The sequence below is a fragment of the Trichomycterus rosablanca genome, chromosome 15 (assembly GCF_030014385.1).
Source record: "Trichomycterus rosablanca isolate fTriRos1 chromosome 15, fTriRos1.hap1, whole genome shotgun sequence".
NCBI classification, from domain to species: Eukaryota; Metazoa; Chordata; class Actinopteri; order Siluriformes; family Trichomycteridae; genus Trichomycterus; species Trichomycterus rosablanca.
The window spans coordinates 10532273-10554641 of NC_086002.1; the positions used below are offsets into that span (position 1 = coordinate 10532273).

Consider the following 22369-nt stretch of genomic DNA (forward strand, 5'->3'; position numbering starts at 1 on the left):
TCGCCCAGTAATCGTGTATTTTTACACGAGGGTGAATCGATTCCTTCAAGTTGTTCAATTCGTTAGCATGGAACTTTTTTTATTTTACGATATTTAAAATCTTTTTTTTATTGATTAAATCATGTGTTGTCCTCACAACCCTAAAGTTGATCCTACTTATTTAATATAATAAATGATCTAATATTAAATAATAGCAAATCGTTTGCATTAAGCATACCACTAACTCCACTACAGTTCAGCTCGACTCTTTACAACATGGCCAGAATTGAGAGTATATTATATAACAAAACTTTGTGCGAGTTGTATCTAATTAATATTGGATTACATCCCTGAAATCATTTTAACATTATAGTAAGCATGTAGATGTAATTAAAATGGGGTTTTGTGCATTTTATTTAACTTTTACCTTCACTTTATCTTCCCATTCAGGATAAGTTGCAATTAATTAAATGTAAACTAAGATACTTTATTGATTCCATATATATATATATATATATATGTATGTATATGTATGTATATATATATATATATATATATATATGTATATATGTATCTTCAATTATGTAATAATCTAAATATATATAATAACTATTATATTAGTTACTATTAATAACTCCTAAAATATGTAGATAACAATTTTATGTGGATTATTTCTTCTTTATAAACAAATTGCGCAGGGAATCGATTCATCAAAATGATTGATTCCACCTGTAACGATTTGTTCTATTTAAGGAATCGATTCACGAACAGAAACTTTTGCTTTTTGTCGACAAAATCAGAACTTTTTTTTTTTTAACCACGTTTCAATTTTTTAAAAACCTGTATTGCTTTTACACATGTTTTGCTGATGAGCTCGATACCGCTCTGGTAAATCTAATGATTCCTAACTTGCTATTTTGATTCACACAAACATGTGATTTAAAGGAGTCGAAAAGTGAATGATTCCTATGTTATGAAAGCGGAAGTAAAAAGGCGCCAAAAGTTACAAGAGACTATTTTTAGACTCTAGAGACACACAACGAGCACATTTTTAAAACAGTAAGAGCAGTATGTGCAGAAGTGTTAATTTATGGTTAAATCTAACAAGGTTTAAACTAACTGTCCCCTTCGTCACGGGGACTGGGACTCACAGCCACACCTCACACAGCAGCGTTCAATGACTGCATGGTGGTCATGCTTGGTGTCTGGTAGCTGAACACACAGATTTCTGCCACTTAGTGGTGCTAGAACTACATTTACTATATTTTACAACTACAAAATGAAGTGACCAGAGCATTTATTTAGAGGAAAACCAGGAATATAATGTCTACAACTTCTTTACAGGCTTAAACAAACATTGTTGGCAGGTCAAACGTGTCAACGAGCAGGCATCAGGTTATTTAGTAACATGGACATCTTAGCATTAAAATTTCAGCTTTAACTTATTTACAGTAACGTGTCAGACAGTAAAACTGTAACGTAATAAACAAGATTACAAAACATGATTTATTGCATAGACAGCATAGAGCCCTGACTTCTGACCCTATTAAACACTTTGGAGGAATTGGAATGTCGATTATGAGCCAGGCCTTTTTATTAAACCCCTTAAATGCTTTTTTTTTTTTTTTTTGACACATTCAGACAGAAATTCTTCAGAATCTTATGGAAAGCCTTTTCAGAGAAGGGTGTCTACTGTGTCCTGGAGAAGTAAATTAATAATAATGTTCAACAAGCTTATTGTAAGGTGTCCGTAGACTTTTACTCCATGTCAGTGAACAATTTAAAGTCTGCTGTAATTAAATGAGCTGGTCTAAAAATTATATGCTGTATCCTCAAGTTACATAGCTTTATCCACAACAGACAGTGGACAGAGGTCTAGTCAAGGTCCAGTAAAGCCAGCTGAAGAATGCTGTCTTGTAAAGTACTAACTTGTTTTATTCTGTTGTTCTCAGGCAGGCCGTCCTAGCATCTGAGTCCACCCTGTTCCTCTGCTGGTTTTCTAAATGACCATGGACGCAGGAGCAGACACTGCTGTCTCTGAGACAGAAACACAGCAGATTGCCACCTTGGCACAGGTAAGCTGTTCATTGGCTGCTATTGTTAACGCAAGGTAGTAATCAGGCTTCAGAACTTTGTAGATCATGTTATCTGTTTATGATTTTTCATCATATCCTTATACAGACACCATCGTTTTTAAGGCAAGGTTTGTGTATTATGTAGGTAACCATGGCGGCAGGCCAGGCCTCAGTCACTGGGCCCACAGTGACCCTGGTGCAGCTCCCAAATGGTCAGACAGTGCAGGTTCATGGGGTGATCCAGGCTGCCCAGCCCTCAGTCATCCAGTCTCCTCACATCCAGGCCATACAGGTGAGTGAAGATGCAGTCTTGCAGTATAAGAGTTTATTGGTATTGAACTGATTTGTCTCCTGAATCCTATTGTATGTTATTAAATGTATACATATAACTGGATGCTTTTGTGTTGGTTTTAGATCTCTACCATTGCAGAGAGTGAGGACTCTCAGGAGTCAGTGGACAGTGTGACAGACACTCAGAAACGGAGGGAGATCCTCTCTAGACGCCCTTCATACAGGTCTGCTGTTTGTACTTTTTTATATGTTTTCATTGCTTGTGTTTGTAGTTACTTGTTAAAATTAGAGTTTAAATTTTGATGAATAATATGAAGAAATGATGACAATTACTGAGGGATTAAGTCATTATTATTTAGTACAATTTATAGTATGGCCACAAGGAATCCTGGCTTCTGATTGGCTGGCAGGTGTCCTTATGTCTGATAACAGGACAGCCCTTAAGTAGATCTGCTCGATCAATTATCACAGATCTTAATCACTATGTCTGATGGAGTGTAACATGTTTGTATGTAGTAATTACTGTGGATATTATGATTTATGTATAAGTCTGTATTTACAGTTTGCGATGCCAAAAAGAATAGTAGTTCTCATACCTGATAAAAATAAGTAAAATTATTCAGTACAAGTTTGTGTCAATATAGACGGCACTAAAAAGCTACAGTTAAATTAAAATTTGTAATGACGTATCCTGGGACAGAAAGCACCACAGTGCTAAAAATAACACATTCCATGCCATGTAATAAAACAGTAAATGTTTACTGCACATATAAGCTTCTGCTAATGGATTTATTGTCCTGTGCAAGACTAGGTGGTACAACAACACAGCCAAATAGCATGTACCAAATGTACCAAAAATGTACCAAATAAATGAAAATGTTTGTCAAAATTCTGTCCTATTTTTACTGCTACAGGAAAATCCTGAACGACCTTTCATCAGACACTCCCGCAGTAGCACGGATAGAGGAGGAGAATAACGAAGAGGAGCAAGCTCCTGCCATCACTACAGTCACAGTGCCCACTCCAGTTTACCAGACAAGCAACGGTCAATACAGTGAGTTAAACAGAGAGAGAGACACACACAGCATAGTCATACGCTTGCACAGAGCAGTACAGTGAATGATTTCCATGTGGTTAAATAAAACCATATAAAATCTGATGGGTTGATATTAGACATATGCTGATTTTAAATGTTCTTTTTACAATACAACAAGTGCATAACCTTTTACATTTATAACGGATTTGCTATTTTGGGGCAGGAATAAGGCTCCATTGACATGATGCTGTGCCTTGTTTTTATGGACCGAGGAGGTCGCTTTTCTTGCTGCTGTGCTTCCCTGAGTTTTGTGCACTGCGCAGATTTGCCACGTTGACTCACAGTTTTCACTGCTCGATTTCACTGCAGTTTGATGGAACTTTAATCCTGTTTGCTGCTGACCTTTGAAGAGCTTCGCCAACGAGACGAATTGTTTATATGACTTAGACAGAAGCGAAGCACAGACATGGCGGAGAGAATCTGGCATGACGAATAGTAAATGGTGAAATGTGAAAAGGGGTTTGAATTTTAGTTAGTGATCCCACCTTTACTAATCCTGGAATTGTTTGTCAAGGCTTTGCAGCTCTTTAAGATTTCTTGTGTCCTTTGAAACAGGAACATTTTATTAACCCACCATGTCTTTGAATGACGAACATTGCAGAGTGTTCTTGTTTTAAACATCAGAATAAACTGTCAATACTGTTGGCCAGTAGTAGGTGTTTTCTAGCTTTCAGTGGTTTGGGCGCTTATGATGTAAAAGGCTGCGATAATCGGCATTAAGTGTCCAACCTTACCATCAACAAAGTGCAAAACGAATATCATGTGAATGCAACCTTATGCCCCCTAGGTGAAGGCTGTGTTCTATTTAGAACACGTGTCAAACTTAAGCAAGAGCTGCCGCTCAGGTGGCGCAGCGGTAAAAAGAAACGCGCTGCAACCAGGGCTGGATTCTGAGAAGCGTGGTATCGAATCCAGCCTTGCTTTACCGGTTCGAAGCTGAGTGGCTATATGAGCAACGATTGGCCGGTTGCTCATGTGGGGGGTGGGACAAAGAACCGGATGTGGGTCTCTCTCTGTCAGAATGCGATTGCGTTCTCTGCCGGCTGATTGGAGGCGTTTACACAGAGATGGGAGAGGGTGCCCTTAGGGTGTGTCTCTCCGCATGCAACGCTAGGTGGCGCCAAACTCGTCAATGTGTGGGTGGCAAAGATGCATCTGGCTGCTGCTCGTGTTTCGGAGGGGATACGGGTTAGCTTCAATCACCTCCGTCAGGGCAGGGTTCGGCATAGACAGAGAGGAAGCACGATGCTAATTGAACAATTGGATGCGCTAAAAGGGGAGAAAAAGGGGTAAAAAAAAAAAAAAAAAACTTAAGCAAGAGCTTAAAAGACGTATGATTGTCTTAATACACTGTAAAATCGTACAAAAACTGCATCCGCAAAGTGACCGCTTCCCGCCACTAGATGGTAAGGTTGTTTCCACTACAGTGTTTAACTGAGGCAGTTTTCCATCAAGTGATGTTGAGAAATATTTACAAATTATCCGAAAATGTACAAGAACAGACAATTTAAGCAGAAGGAGGAAATTTAATGAAAGATGGGAAAGTGAATACAAGTTTGTGCTTCAAGAAGAAAAACTGGTACGTCTCTTGTGTTATGAGGCCGTTGTCTGTGGAAAAGGAGTACAATACAAATGTAGATATACGTACATTATAAATATACAGTATAAATTTGGCATTTTGACACCAAACACAGAATTTAGCCTCCAAGAAAAACAACAAATTGTCCAAGACTTAAAAGGCAGACTGCAATCACAGCAGGATACGTTACAATCAGCCCTTTGAGGGCCACCATAATGCAGATGTGAAATGCCCTCGGTGAAAATGAGTTTGACACCCCTGATTTAGAGCAAGGTTTTTCAAAGTGACCCACATTTTGTCTATGATTTTTACCGCAACCCAAGCAACACAAACGAAACACAAAACGAAACATACTTAATTAATAAAAATGGTGTCAATTTGGTCCCACTGCGGTTTACAAGATGTAACATTAAGCCTCCACAAGGGGGCGTTTGTGTACAAGTTCAATTCGTATCTGTTAAAATTAGATTATTTAATTATTATTTTTCTCTGCAACACTTATTATTAAAAACACCATGATTTAGAAGGTAGCAGAAGAGTAAATGTCCTAGTTAAACACTGACCCCCCCATAATTAGATTTACAAAGTTTTACTAAGCAAATCTTTAAAGCAACTGCAAGCACATACTTGTTTTTTTTTACTCTACTAAAATATGTAACAATAATTAATCTGGCTTTTAATTGAGTGTTAAAATGCTTCCTGCTCAGGCTTAGTCCTCTCTCAAGTATTGTATAGAGAAACACAACAGTGTAGTATATTCCAATTAGTTTTATTGTATTGTCTGTATTGTCTTTTCCAGTCGCCATCACACAAGGCGGAGCTATCCAGCTAGCCAATAACTGCACAGACGCCGTTCAGGGCTTACAGACTCTGACGATGACCAACACGGCAGGCGCCCAGCCGGGCACCACCATCCTCCAGTATGCTCAGACCAGCGATGGCCAGCAGATCCTAGTGCCCAGTAACCAAGTGGTGGTGCAGGGTGAGCAATACGTCAGCTTCTATAAACACTGGAACAACACACTTTGGTTCTAAACGAAGGACTACACATAATGCAGACAGTATAATAACAAAAAAAACAGTTTCTATTAATGTTTACTGGCTTTAGAGGGGGGGCTCTTAATTATTATGTGCTTACGGGGGTTTATGTACTCATTGTGGGAACAGTATGGGTAACTCCTGTTCTTGTTTTAGCAAGGCTGTGCGCAAAGCAACGACTATAAATCATTGTTTGACGAGCTTGGCACGATTCATCTCCAGTAGTATGCACGCAGCCCTGACCTTAGGCCCAGTGAACACCCTTAATACGAATTGGAATGTTGCTTTTGATCCAGGACTTTTCATCTAAAAGTGGTGCCTGACTTCTTGCCTAATGCTCTATTAAATGATTAGGCAAAAACTTCCATATATACAGTCTGATATCTCCTGGAAAGCCTTTTCAGACAAGTTAGAGCTGATATCAGTATTAGCATACACTCCTTACTGCTGAGGAAGGGTGGCACGAGGGCTAGGTGGGTAGCACTGTCCTCTCACAGCAAGAAGGTCCTGGGTTTGATTCCCAGGTGGAGTGGCCTGGGTCCTTTCTGTGTGGAGTTTGCATGTTCTCCCCGTGTCTGTGTGGGTTCCCTCCTGGAGCTCCGGTTTCCTCCCACAATCCAAAGACGTGCAAGTGAGGTGAATTGGAGATACAAAATTGCCCATGACTGTGTCTAATAGAGATAGGACGATCGATCGGCTACGAATCGGTATCGGCCGATTTTTAATCAAAATATGCTATCGGCGATCGGCCGATATTTCCTAAAAGTAGCCGATCCGATCGTGTGATATATAAAAGATCACGTTAAGCTTAACAGCTCAGTGGATTGATCCAGACTTTGAGCTACGAAGCACCAACCATCACATCACCATTCATCAACCATCGTACAGAAACCACGGTGAAAGCTCTTCATGACCTAAAATAACATCATTAACGTTGTGCATCACACATACGATGTAATTTTGCTGATTGAGATATTTACTTTAAAAAGATAATTCAATCCGGTCACATCTGAGTCGATTCTATCAGCACGTTATATAAACTCCTGGTTCACTTTGGTAAATCGTGAGCGGTTCTTACTTGTGATGTAGATGAGAACAGAAAACGTTACAGAGCCAATCAGAGGCAAAAGTTTATTCATTACCAAATTCGTTAGTTCAGGATCATCTGCTGAACTTTTAGGATCATCAGAAAACTTTTAGACGGAACGAGTCTGACTCGGTTACAGATCTGTGGTAATAGCAGTTTAATTAAGCTTTTAAATTAAGCTTTTTAATGTAAAAGAGTCACACAAACTGTTCTGAAGTATCTGGTGTTTATTTAAAACCACGACATTTAATTAATAACAGTAAACACGGAGAGATAACCGAGAAGAAGAACTTACGCATCGCATGAAAACGAATCGACTCATGAATCACTTAGCGACACTAAACAGATCATCTCTTAAAGGCACAAACACACACGCACGCTGTTGCGTTTGTCTCCGGTTTATCTTCACTCTGAGGCTCTTTTTAAGTTTTTTTTTCAGCCTGAACTGGATAACATTAAACCTGCGTGTGTGTGTGTGGGCATGTTGCCCCCCCCCGATCGGAATCGGCTATCGGCCCATCGCCCTGAAAGGAGATCGGAGATCGAAATCGGTGCCCAAAACCCTGATCGGTACATCTCTAATTGAAATATTTACTTTAAAAAGATAATTCAACCCGGTCACATCTGAGTCGATTCTATCAGCACGTTATATAAACTCCTGGTTCACTTTGGTAAATCGTGAGCGGTTCTTACTTGTGATGTAGATGAGAACAGAAAACGTTACAGAGCCAATGAGAGGCAAAAGTTTATTCATTACCAAATTCGTTAGTTCAGGATCATCTGCTGAACTTTTAGAAAACTTTTAGCTCCTTAGACGGAACGAGTCTGACTCGGTTACAGATCTGTGGTAATAGCAGTTTAATTAAGCTTTTTAATGTAAGAGAGTCACACAAAATGTTCTGAAGTATCTGGTGTTTATTTAAAACCACGACATTTAATTAATAACAGTAAACATGGAGAGATAACTGAGAAGAGAAACTTACGCTTCACATAAAAACGAATCAACTCATGAATCAATGAATCACTTATAGCGATACTGTGAACAAAGTGTCTCTTCTAAAGGCACAAACACACACACACACACACACACACACGCGCTGCTCCGGGTTTATCTTTACTGTGAGGCTCTTTTTTAATTTATTTACTGCTAATACCGCCCCCCCCTTCCCGATCGGAATCGGCTATCGGCCGATGTCCCTGAAAGGAGATCGGAATCGGTGCCAAAAACCCCGATCGGTCCATCTCTAGTGTCTAACATTAAAAACCTGAGCTGATGAATCTTGTGTAACCAGTAATTTCCCGTCCTGAATGTAACCAATGTGTAAAACATGACGTTAATTGTAATTTAGAAAAACAGCCTTTTATTCCCTGTATATTGTTAAGGTGGTACAACCTCAAACATACATACAGTACATACAGTATACAGACTTCAATACCTTTACAATGTGGCTAACGGAGAGTGTCCTTGTTTTTCGCAGCTGCATCCGGTGATGTACAGGCATACCAGATCCGCACAGCGACAGCTGGCACCATCGCTCCCAGTGTGGTAATGGCATCGACTCAGGGGGGTACAGAGGAGGTCACACGCAAGAGAGAGGTTCGCCTCATGAAAAACAGGTACAACTTTCTTATATCCAATTTTTATTGGTCCAGTCTGCAAACATATCTGGCATTGCTGCCATCACCATGGCACAATCAAGTTATAATTAAAATAGATTTGATGTTAAAATGAACGTGACATTTTAACTGAAACTATAAATTGAGCCTGTAAGCGTGTCAGAGCCCTGTTTGTACAATCCATCCTGCCATGTGGCATTTCCAGCCTACAATACTTCCAGTAATAATAAATGAATAACAACAGTAGAATCATAATAGACGATTACACTTTGCAAGATTAGAATTTCTGTGTACATGAGATCTGAGAATGACATTTACTCTTTAAATCAATTGTTAAAGCACAATGTGCTTTGTAATTACCAGGGATGTAATGATGCACCACAAGACAGTTAAAAATCGGTGCACATCTGCCACGATTCGAATCGGTTATTCATTTAAGATAAATTGATATTCACTTTAAACAGCAGAGGGCACTGGCGCTATTCACCTCGCCTGGTTGACGGCACTTCACAAAGTTGCCAGGTAAGGGATTTTCTATCCAAATTTATTTATGTGAGGACACTTACTTTATTTGTTTTATTCATTTATTTATATAATGTTGGATTTGTTTTAAAATTTCATTTCAGTTTTTAAAACACAATAAGCATTATTTGTCATAGTTTGTACCTAACTCAGAAATAAAAGGGCATTCGTTATATAGATGAATAACAGATAAGCACAAATACAGTATTTTTTTTTGTAAAGACAAATAATAAAAGAAAACTTTGTCATCATTTGTCTTTAATTTCATTTTGTTTAAAAAAATCGTATCGTGAACCCAGTATCGTGAATCATATCACATCGTGGGTGGGGTGTACCGTTACATCCCTACAAATGAACCATATGAAAATATTAAACCACCCTACAGCAGAGTCAGTAAACTACTTTAATTGCTGTCTTTAACCAAACTTAAAACGCACATATGTGTACCACCAGACAACACACACAACCATAGAGTGATAAAATGAGTAGTATCTTCTTCCCTTAAATACCAAGTCGCCTCACAGCTGTTCCCGCCCTGAAAATAGCCTACGAGCAGTCATGTTGTAAAAATCAAGTGTAAAATACAAAGCTGTGACGTAACCACATAGCACCGTGCTTTGTGCTGTCATATACACTGCTGCGTATAGGAGACGTTAGTGAGTGGAACATTAAAATATTCAGATTTTAATGGTGGTGTGTTGCACTTAAATACTTAAGTACTAGTAACAAACACCTGGTAGAGTTGTAATTTCTGTTTTGTCTTTCTGGTACAGAGTGTATCAGTAATTATAGTAATTAGAAATGCAGGAGTGTGCAAAGCTAAACAATGTTATTGTGCCGGGTTTGTTTTCCCCCACTGTCAGTTTTCTTACATCATCTTGCACAGGTATTTGAACAAGTACACATGCCTGAAACCATAAAGGAATTCTTACACAAGACAACACACATACCTACCTTGCAGCCATAAAAATGAAAATATAAAATGGACCCATATAGGGATGTAACGATACACTACCCACGATCGATACGATTCACGATACTGGTTTTAAGATACGTTTTTTTTTTTAAACAAAATGAAATTGAAGACAAATTATGACAAAATAAAATACTGTATTTGTGCTTATCTTTTATTTATCTAAATAATGAATGTCCTTTTATTTCTGAGGTAGGTACAAACTATGCCAAATAATGCTTATTGTGGAAAAAACTGAAATGAAAATTTAAATTCAAATCCAACATTCTATTAATAAATGAATAATACAAATAAAGAAAGTATCCTTACAGAAATACATTTGGCTGGAAAATCCCCCTACCTGGCAACTTTGTGAAGTGGTGTCAACCAGGCGAGGTGAATAGTGCCAGTGCCCTCTGCTGTTTAAAGTGAATATCAGTTCATCTTAAATGAATAACCGATTCGAATTGTGGCACATGTGCATTGATTTTTAACTGTCTTGTGGTGCATCATTACATCCCTAGACCCGCAACATAATGACAAGATAAAATAAGCAGACACACATAATACCTATTTTGGCATAAAATGAAACACTGCATGTTAAACATAGCATTAAAATCAAATAAATAAAACAAAATGTACAGGTTGAAACCCTGATTCAGGGACGCAGCATTTAACCTCAAAACAGTGACACTGCGCAGTCTTGTGTTTGAACAGGGATTTGTGTTTTTGTATGTCTGTGCCTGAGCAGTTTTGCCATATGTTCACGCATCGCACCCATCAGTAACTCAAAATTGCTGATTCGCCAATCTTTTAAAAGGAAAATCTGTTATCAGTACCTGCCTAATTCAGTGGAACATAGATTTCTCCCTGTACCTTGCATATGATGTTTGCTTGTTTAGGTTTAGACTGGAGCCATGGAGTTAACGTGGCTAACAAGTAACTAGAGTTATAAGTAAAGCATAGTGTAATTCACATGATGACTTTATCACTAAATCAGAGCTCTTATCATTATTTTCATTATTCATTTATTACTTTATTATTATTTTTTGGCTCCTCATCAGTTCAGAATCAGTTAATGCAGAGCTGATCAGCAACAGATCAGAATGAAAGATTTATATTCATATACATTGTTGTATTTAAGTTACAATAAGCCCACAAAAATTCTCAACGATCTCAAATATGTTAAAGGAAGGCAGATCGGCCCTGATCAAGAAGTTCAAGGTTTGCTAAAGGCTAGGGATGCACCGATATGGGAATTTTGGGCCGAGACCGATGCCGATATCCGATATTATACACGTACTTATCTACAGATGCCGATGCCGATGCCGATATACACATTTATAATTTACAGAGAGATCAGACACCCCCGATTTACATTATAAACAAATGTACCATTTATTTGCATAACTTTTTAGCTTTCAACCAACTGTATGCAAACAATAAAATCAAAGGTGTCTCCTGAGAAAATTATTAGGCACATTTAGTTAGCTAACTGGTTCTACACAGACTGGTCCTGGTGTGAACCGGAGCATTCTTGGGCGTGCAAAACTGCCTTCTGTAATTCAAAACTGTTGTCTACCCACTGCGCGGTTAAACTCAGAATACTCACTGGACTCACATCAGATGTCCAGATGTCCGTGGTAAGGCTAATGGAGGACACATTATCGTCAATGAGCTTGTGAATGTGAGTCGCTACCAAGTTGTGTAGCTCCGGTAGGGCTACGTCGGAAAAGTAACGACGGCTAGGTATGGCGTAACGTGGCTCAAGATGCTCGAGCAGCCGGCGAAATCCAATATCCTCCACAACAGAGAACGGCTGATCATCGAGAGCGATGAATTCCATCACCTTTGCTGTAATAGCTGTAGCTTTTGGGCTGTTTTTGTCAAATTTCTTAAATTTCTGAAGGAGTTGGTCAACCGGCTGAGTAGCTGCAGATTTTGCTGGCGTGCGCGGTGCTGTGCGAGTCTCCTCTTTCACCGTGAGGAACTCTGTATATTTGTCAGGATGGTGTGCCTTCAGATGTATAATTAAATTTGTGGTGTTGAAATTTCTTACTTTGCTCCCTCCACGCAAGACGTTAGTTGAGCAAGTGTTGCAAACTGCATGCTTTATGTCATGCTCGCTCACTTTGATAAACTTCCATACCACAGACATTTTTGCTGCACTGCTGTAGCGTGGCCTGCGTCACCCCGTCTTCTTCCGGCAAATAATAAATGCGTCGGCAAATATCGGTTTGAAACATCGGCCAAATCTAAGCATCGGCCCGATGCCGATTGTTCTTAAAAAATATATTATCGGCAGATACAGATAGAATTCCGATATCATCGTGCATCCCTACTAAAGGCTATAACTGATGTAAAGAATATACAGTACATTTACATTTGCTGTATTTAGCAGATGCTTTCAGTCACAGCGACTTACAATTATGACTAAATACAGTTCAAGCAATTAAGGGTTAAGAGCTTTGCTCAGGGACCTAACAGTGGCGACTAGGTGGTTGTGGGGTTTGAACCTTGTCCAGTACTGCTGATCTACAACTGTAGTATAAAGGTGTTACCCTGTACATCTTTATTTTCTGTCACTACTAAGCCATAGTCTGTCTCAATAATGGTTTGGTTTTATTATACTACAGACGTTTCAGTCTAGAAGTTTGGATTACAGAAGATTTATTTGTAAGTGTAATTGGTTGCCTGTTGCTTTAAAATCAGTGCATTTAATTATGCGTAAAATAAAGTAAAAGACACGATTTTTAAAAAACTTATATGCGTGTATAGTGCGGCTCAGTGGGTAGCATTGTCACCTCACAGCAGTCCAGCAGTCCAGTCCTGGGTTTGATCCCCGGGTGGGGCGGTCCGGGTCCTTTCTGTGTGGAGTTTTTATGTTCTCTCTCTGTCTGCGTGGGTTTACTCCAGGAGCTCCGGTTTCCTCCCACAGTCCAAAGACATGCAAGTGAGGTGCATTGGAGATACAAAATTGTCCATGACTGTGTTTGACATTAAACTTGTGAACTAATGAATCTTGTGTAACCAGTACCCACCGTTTCTGTCATGAATGTAACCAAAGTGTAAAACATGACATTAAAATCCTAATAAATAAATAAATGCGTGTAAAATTTAGCAACAAGCCGTAGCATAATCCCTGGAAATGAAATTTCCAAATCAAATGAAAAAAAAAAAAAAATCTGTCTAGAGGTTTGGATTACAGAAGATTTATTTGTAAGTGTAATTGGTTGCCTGTTGCTCTAAAATTAAGCGCATTTAGTTATGTGCAAAGTTATACATACATGAATTTATATGTGTGTATAGGGCGGCACGGTGGCTCAGTGGGTAGCACTGTCGCCTCACAACAAGAAGGTCCTGGGTTCGATCCCCAGGTGGGGCAATCCGGGTCCTTTCTGTGTGGAGTTTTCATGTTCTCCTTTTGTCTGCGTGGGTTTCTTCCAGGAGCTCCGGTTTCCTCCCACAGTCCAAAGACATGCAAGTGAGGTGCATTGGAGATACAAAATTGTCCATGACTGTGTTTGACATTAAACTTGTGAACTAATGAATCTTGTGTAACCAGTACCCACCGTTTCTGTCATGAATGTAACCAAAGTGTAAATAAATAAATATATGCGTGTATCATTTTGCGACAAGCTACAGCATGATCCCTGGAAATGAAATTTCCAAATCAAATGAAAAAAAATTGGTCTAGAGGTTTGAATTACAGAAGATTTATTTGTAAGTGTAATTGGTTGCCTGTTGCTCTAAAATCAAGTGCATTTAGTTATGTGCAAAAATTAAACAAACTTAAATTTTTTAATCTTATATGCGTGTATAATTTTATGATAAGCCACAGCATAGTCTAACACTGGACACACTTCATATGAAGACACTTGAAAATCGTTTTAATTAAGAGATATATTTTGTTCTGGGAATGTAATGCTTGGTTTGGGTCACAGGGAGGCAGCGCGGGAGTGTCGTCGCAAGAAGAAGGAGTATGTGAAGTGTCTGGAGAATCGTGTGGCCGTGCTGGAAAACCAGAACAAAACCCTAATCGAGGAACTCAAAGCACTTAAGGACCTGTATTGTCACAAATCGGAATAATTCCTCCGCTGTCCACATATTTACCCCAACCGCTTATGTCTCAGCTGCCGGACTGACCTGCTTTCCCCCAGGTTCTTCTTAAAGAGACAGTGACTTTCCTTTTACAGGGACTTGGGGGTCCTCTTTTGTCTTTTCGTTTTGTTTTTTTTTTGTTTTTTTTTAAATATTGGCCTATACATGTAAATGAGTGATGCTAAATGTAATATTGCCTTTATTATGTCCTGTAAAAGATGCTAACATTTTAAAGAGTGTGTTTTCACAGCTTAAACGGAAGAGGGAGGCCCTCTCAGTGAGATTGCAGACAGGGTGGGGTAATAAAGGCAGCTGAATATCCTGGGGAAATCTCAAAACCATCTATGGCCAAACATTAGGAGATCAAAGCCTGTGTGGAGTCTTTGCTTAGAATGAAATCACATAATGGTGAAGGTTACAATTCAGTTTCCCACACTGCACTGCTTTTGGATGGCCATAGCTCCTTTAATGACGTCGACCTTTGGGGATTTGTAGTTTGTCCAGTATAAACGAGTGGAACTTTAGCTAATGGATTAATGTACATTTGATCAGCTGAGCACATTTCTATGGTTTGACTGCTACTGTTACTTACACTTGCACCCTATTTTGATATGAAAATCTATAAAAATAAGAAACAGATCAACTATGGAAGATGTATGTACTGTATATGCTTTATTTTGGCAAGGTTTGGCATTTAACCTGAACCCTTTCCCTTCATTTTCAGCTTCAGAAGTGTATTATTTTGTTACGTGAAATGGGCATTAACGTTGATCTGATAAACTCTATGACGCTGTATATAACAATCGCTTTTTAACATAGGAACTGCCATCGCACAACCTTTCCAGTTTCCAGCTAGCCGTTAGATGTTGCGCAACAGAGACATGAATGTGTTTACATGCACATGAATCAGTCGTTATTGCTGAATGCATAGATAATTTTAGCATCGTATTACTGCTATATTTTACTGCGCTTTTGTTTTGCGAATCTTTACTAAGCTTTACTTTTTATTTGTGTTTAATTCAATCTGGTTTCTCGCTGAATATTACTAAACAGCATGGTGTGTTATTAATATGAAACGGTTACATTTGGATAGTTTTACATTTCTGGGTTTTGTCACAGATTTGATGGTTCTAAATCCATTGATGTAGAAATAAGCAGCTTTTCATGACACATGCAATTCCACTGCTGAAATAGCAGATTGTATGAGATGTGCACATGATATTTTTATGGTCTGACGTGATCTGCCAAAAAAGCAGTTGAATAACAAGCTTTGCTGCACTTTTCGGAAATATGAAATACACACTGATCAGCTATAACATTAAAACCATACAATTTTATCAGCTCCACTTACCATATAGAAGCACTTTGTAGGTCTGCAATTACTGACTGTAGTCCATCTATTTCTCTACAGACCTTTTTAGCCTGCTTTCATCCTGTTCTTAATGGTCAGGACCACTACAGAGCAGGTATTATTTAGGTGGTGGATCATTCTCAGCACTGCAGTGACAATGACATGGTGGTGGTGTGTTAGTGTGTGTTGTGCTGGTATGAGTGGATCAGACACAGCAGCGCTACTGGAGTTTTTAAATACAGTGTCCACTCACTGTCCACTCTATTAGACACTCCTACCTAGTTGGTCCACCTTGTAGATGTAAAGTCAGAGACAATCGCTCATCTATTGCTGCTGTCTGAGTTGGTCATCTTATAGACCTTCATCAGTGGTCACAGGATGCTGCCCACAGGGTGCTGTTGGCTGGGTTTATTTTTGGTTGGTGGACTATTCTCAGTCCAGCAGTGACAGTGAGGTGTTTAGAAACTCCAACAGCGCTGCTGTGTCTTATTCACCAATACCAGCACCATGTCAGTGTCACTGCAGTACTGAGAATGACCCACCACCCAAATAATACCTGCTCTGTAGTGGTCCTGTGGGGGTCCTGACCATTGAAGAACAGCATGAAAGGGGGCTAACAAAGCATGTAGAGAAACAGATAGACTACAGTCAGTAATTGTAGAACTACAAAGTGCTTCTATATGGTAAGTGGAGCTGATGTTATGGCTGATCAGTGTAAATAGTATGTAACTTTTTCTGTGTCATGTGGCTGGAATATTCCCTGCTTTGCGATCTTGTTAGTAGTGTACTAAGTGTTAGTATGCAGTTTGGAACACAGTCACTCGTGTGCAGACCCCAACTAAGGTTTACTGCTAAATAATCATGATCAGTTTGTCACAACATGCAGTCACAACATGTCTTGTATAATGTGAAATCTGATAGTGAAATGCAGAGTTAACTCAGTAAATGTTTATTGTGTGTATTTCTGTATAATCTGGCTGTGTCTAAACAGCTTGGCAAAAAATGCATCAGCAATTTTGTTGGTCGGTTAGTCGGCTGTTTAGAATGCAGGTTCAGTCTTGAAGACTTGAAGCTTGTAGAAGAATATGAAATATGGTGCTTGCTGAAACCCAGTTGTGTTGAGACAGTTGTTTTCAATTAAGAAACAAATAATACAATAGTTTCATTTATTAGGGTTGGTTTCACAGACAGGGATTAAGCCTAGATCCTAGACTACACAGCATTTTCAATGGAGATTCTCCATTTAAAGCAAAATGTAGTCCTGGACTAGCCTTAATCCCTGTCTGGGAAACCAACCCTTAATGTTTGGAAAAATTAAATGTCAATGGATGTGTTGGTACAATTGAGGGCCAGATCTGCAGTGGTGACCTCTAAATACAGGAGCAGCTAAAAGTAAAAAAGAGCCACCACCTCGCTACTGGAAAATTTTAATAAAATACTATAGACGCCAGGGCGGCTAAGTGAGTAGCACTGTCGCCTCACAGAAAGAAGGTCCTGGGTTCGATCCCCAGGTGGGACGGTCCGGGTCCTTTCTGTGTGGAGTTTGCATGTTCTCCCTGTGTCTGCGTGGGTTTACTCCGGGTGCTCCGGTTGTCTCCCACAATCCAAAGACATGCAAGTGAGGTTAATTGGAGACACTAAATTGTCCATGACTGCGTTTGATATAATCTTGTGAACTGATGAACCTTGTTTCTGTCATGAATGTAACCAGAGTGTAAAACATGACGTTAAAATCCTAATAAACAAACCAACAGACAAACTATAGACGCCACTAAGAGGAATTTGACTAGTTTCTCAACATTAGCTTGGCCAACAATACTGCTGAAATTTGATTTGCTCTTAATAGACGTTTCTGTTCATGTAAACACATATTTTCTGCCCCTCATCTAATTGACTAGCTTCAATCTGTTTTTAAGGGCCACAATAAGCATTTTTGGTGCTGGGGGTGTTTTATTAGAACCGATATCAGTTAGCTGGTTTTGCATGTAATCGTTAAGCTTTGGACTGGAAAATCGCTGATCCTAAAGCAGTGTTACGAATTTTGACCGCTTGTACATAATACGTATTGCTAAACTTGTTCCTTTTTTTTTTTTTTTTTTTTGCCATGAACATAACCATCTGTACCAATCTGTACCAGTATGATATGCATTTCAGTTTCTTTGATCTTTTGTTTCTGTATATGGTGTATTTTTAATTGTGCTGCATGTAATGCAATGCAAAAAAAGATGTTTACCGGAGCCAATGTTTTTTCTATAATTACACAGTTTGCAGTGGGCACCCTGTATACATATTTGCATTTTGTCTTCTTGCGGATTCTATCGACGGATGTCGTGATTCTACTTTTTTGTCCGTTTCAATATAATACCAAATATCAAAGCTCTGAATATTGTCTGATGCTGATATTCATTCGATACTGACTCTTTTACAGGAACTATGGTTCTTTTTGTGAAATGTAACAGATGTAATGGCAGCTTACTTCATAACGACTTTATCTAATGAGCGTTTAAATCATTTCATTATACCTCTGTAAACATATTCAGTGGGTCAGATTAAAAAAGTGAAATCTGACCTGACACAGATCCATCTCTTCTGGTCTAATTCCAGACAGACACCTGATACTGGACTTGTGCATCTGTAATTGTTACCGTAATTTTTTACCAGCCAAGTGTTTAGAATGTACCAGCGTGGATGAGTGAGTAGAGAAACACAAGTGCAAATGTTTATAGACGGTCAGTACTGCATTATACAGTGAAACAATAAACATCGTGCTATGCTTTATTTCATTTCATTACTTTTTTATTTTAACTGCTATTCCTGGGGGGCAGCACGATGGCTCGGTGGGTAGCACTGTGGCCTTAAAGCAAAAAGGTCCTGGGTTCGATCCACAGGTGGGGCGGTCCGGGTCCTTTTTGTGCAGAGTTTGCATATTCTCCCCATGTCCGCGTGGGTTTCTTCTGGAAGCTCCGGTTTTCTCCCACAGTCCAAAAACATGCAGTCAGGTTAATTGGAGACACTGAATTGCCATGTAGGTGAATTTTGACTGCTTGTACATAATGCATATTGCTTAACTTGTTCCCTTTTTTGCCATGAACGTAACCTTCTGTACCAATATGATATGCATTGTTCTTCCCGTGTCTCCGTGGGTTTCCTCCGGGAGCTCCGGTTACCTCCCACAGTCCAAAAACATGCAGTCAGGTTAATTGGAGACACTGAATTGCCCTATAGGTGAATGTGTGTGTCTGTCCTGCGATGGACTGGCACCCCATCCAGGGTGTTACTGTGTGCCTTGCGCCCATTGAAAAGCTGGGATAGGTTCCTAACTGGATAAGCGGTTAAGAAAGTGAGTGAGTGCTTTTCCTGGTCAGGGTTGCACTTGGCGTGTTTCCACCCATGATCTCAGTGCCTGAGGTGCTGATCCATTGCAGGGCTTCAACCAGTGTGATTCAAACTCGGATCTCAGCAGTGGGTGGTTATCACGATCATGAGTGACCGCTGTACCATCTGTGCACCTGCTATGCTTTATATAATGTATAAACAGGGAGTCTGGGTATCCTCCAATTACCATTATAATGTTTTGATAACACCTCTAATGGGATTTTGAATACATTTTATGGTCTGCACAAATAAATGACTTTTCAAATAACCTTTTGTGTGGAAAAAATACAATCGTCTGTACTAGTCATAGTAGTCAAGTGTATTTGAATAAATATACAAAGAAATGCATTTTGAAAGTAAACGCCAGCTCTTATCGAGAGAAAATATAAAACATTAAATGTGTTTGATTTATGTACCAAGTTACCTATCAAATATCTGCTATTAAACAAATTCTTAGACTAAAATGTATGACTATAAGCATAAAATGCAACACTTTTTAAGGTCCTTAGGATACACTGTTAACAATGCTCAGGCCTCCATGACCTGGCAACCTGACAAAAAATATTGTGTATTTGTATTTCCCCCCAATTTTCTCCCAATCTAGTTGTATCTAATTACCCGATCGTAATTCACCTCTAATGCTGCAGACCTCCATGTTTGTCACGGAGGGTTCCTATCACATGCACCCTCATACATGTGTCGTAGCCGACCGCTTCTTTTCACTTGCATGATACGGGTTTAAATGAAGACCCGTACTGCAAGGAGAATCGCACACCAATTTTCATTACCCTCTGTCACATTGTGCAGGTACCATCGATCAGCCAGCAGAGGTAGTAATTGCAGCAGTTATGAGTTCAGGAGAAGCTTTATTGTAATTTCAGCTACATACAAGGACATATTGAAACCTCCAGGACCAGGGTGCAACACAGTACAAAAGTGCAAAACAGTACAATATACACAGTGCAGATAAAAAACTGTACAATAAATACAAGAGAAATTTCTAATATTGAGTAATTGAGGAAGACAAGACGAGAGACAAGAGTAGTGTTGGCCAGTACATGGCAGAGATGTTCACAAGTCACAAAATACGAGTCCAAGTCAAGTCACGAGTCCATATAATATACACACAACATATATTGGAAATGTAGCGTAGAAATAAGTTCAGATAAAAAAAACAACAGATTTACTTAGTGCCTTTACTTTTCTAGTCATTGTGCAAATGAATGTCATTTCTGTAACAAGAAGGTACCAGTTAAAAGCTCAAACTGATATGTTTTGTTTTCATTGCAAAACAAAAGCGCGCGATAAATCACGGCATAGCGGCCAAAATCCAAAACACAGGGGGGAAATTCATAACCACTGCTTACCTAAGCTTATGTTCTTCCAGATGCTTTTAAGTTCATAACCGTGTGTTGTCTCATTAGGAATATAATCCGATATTTTGTAAATGTGCTTATAATTAAAAACTCCAAACTTTTCCTCGTTGTGAAGTAAAACACGAACTCGTTAGAAAGCCAATCAAGCGTTTAATTGACACATCATCTGTGTGACGCAAACTGAATAAATGCAGATAACAGCATTTCTTACTAACAATCAAAATCAGAAGGTCTGATTGGTTCAGAAAGCGGTCTTTCAACCATTAGCGCCAATTCTGTAGGAGCGTTTCATTTACCCAGTTGTTCCTGTGAAGTGCACTACATAGGGTATTCCACCATTTTAAGTAAGATTCCAATCCAAAGGTAACAATCTAATGTTAACACATGCTGATGCTGGGGACTCTTGTTGTTCTCGAGTCATTTTTTTGCGAGTCATGAGTCGATGACTGTGTGTGCGACTTACGTGTGACTCGGACTCTGGTACATGGTACTAAGTAAATGATAAGTGAGGTAAAAAAATATATTCTGATATACAGTTAGCAGTGTAGGGTTTGAGGAAACCCTCTTCAGCTGTTGTCTCACCCCTTACAGACACACAGCCAATCATGTGTCTGTGTAGATGCCCGGCTGGCTAATAGCAGGATCCTGGTGACTTAACACAGATTTTATTATTGGGATATGGGTGTCAGGAACTTCAGTTATGTAGACTGCTTAACTGCTTGTGTTTTATGGCATGCTTGGCATTCAGCGTCAAGAATGCTTAACCCATATAGTAGGAGGGTTTGGTGACCCCTTATGCCATTTTTCCATCGCACGGTATCCTACAGTATAATACGTTACATATCCAAATTCAGAACTGTCTTTGCCCTATATACTGTGCTATTGTCTGTTTCCAGTTGCACAAGTGTACCAGTGATAGTAGGATAAGACTTGAACTGATGAATCTTGTGTAACCCATAGTTAGCTGTCCTGTCATGAATGTAACCAAATTGTGTAAAACATGACATTAAAATCCTGATAAAATAAAATGAATAAGTTAATAATATCTCACTTGGCCACTCAGGTGGCGCAGCGGTAAAAACACGCTGGAATCAGAGCTGGGATCTTGAATACATCGTAGCCTGTTGTTCAGATAGGGGTGGGATATTTAAAAAAACGTATAGGGACTCTCTCATAATTAATGCAATTACGACCTCTGCTGGCTGATTGATGGCGCCTGCACAGAGACAGGAAAAGAGTGCTGTCAGGGTGTGTCTCTGCGTACACAGTGCTGATCCGCATTGCACTCGTCAAAGTGTACATGACAATATGCATATATAATATGTGGGCTGCTGCCCACGTGTCGGAGGGGGCATGAGTTAGATTTGTTCTCCTCAATCAGAGCAGGGATCGGCATTGGTGGAGAGTAAACATGACACAATCGGGCAATTGGAAGCACTAAAAGGGAGAAAAAGGGGAGAAATGCATAAACAAAATAATAATAATAATAATAATAAAAATAATGTCTCACTTCACCAGCCATTCTGTTTGGTCTGCATTGTTTCTTGCCCCAGCCATACAGCCCGCTTCTGTATGCTTGGTCCCTGGTCAAAAAGGGTATCACATTTAGCACTGGTACTTTGGTGCAATACAGGTCACTTGGCCTTATATGGGAACAACCACCATATAAGGGGGTTACAGATTTAAGGGGAAAAAAATCAACGTCAAACGTCTTTTACGTTTGGATTGATCATTTAATAAGAAAGAAAAAAGAAATCATTTGCTATATCCTTTACAGTGATCTGATTCAAGCCCAGTTGAACACCACTGGAGGACGTTAGATTGACCTGTCAGAAAGCGCTGTCTACCACCGTCAAATCACAAGCTGAGAGAAAATCTGGCAGGTGAAAATGGAAGGTGGTGGTTTATGTCTTCACTAAAGTGACATGAG

The 22369-nt window shown here is 39.3% G+C and overlaps 1 protein-coding gene across 3 annotated transcripts in view; it reads left to right on the top strand.

The window, feature by feature from the left end:
• Nucleotides 1-22369, top strand: part of creb1a (cAMP responsive element binding protein 1a) — a 34722-nt gene that overhangs the window by 804 nt on the left and 11549 nt on the right. For 2 of the 3 annotated variants that reach the window (XM_063009782.1, XM_063009783.1), the window contains exons 2-7: nucleotides 1932-2054; nucleotides 2200-2346; nucleotides 2469-2569; nucleotides 3260-3399; nucleotides 5820-6002; nucleotides 8624-8762. In XM_063009782.1, the coding sequence (XP_062865852.1) occupies nucleotides 1983-2054; nucleotides 2200-2346; nucleotides 2469-2569; nucleotides 3260-3399; nucleotides 5820-6002; nucleotides 8624-8762 (782 nt within the window). In that variant the 5' untranslated portion in view covers nucleotides 1932-1982. Of the gene's footprint in view, nucleotides 1-1931; nucleotides 2055-2199; nucleotides 2347-2468; nucleotides 2570-3259; nucleotides 3400-5819; nucleotides 6003-8623; nucleotides 8763-14180; nucleotides 14989-22369 lie in introns of those variants that run through there. The other variant, XM_063009780.1, reaches the window with a different exon arrangement.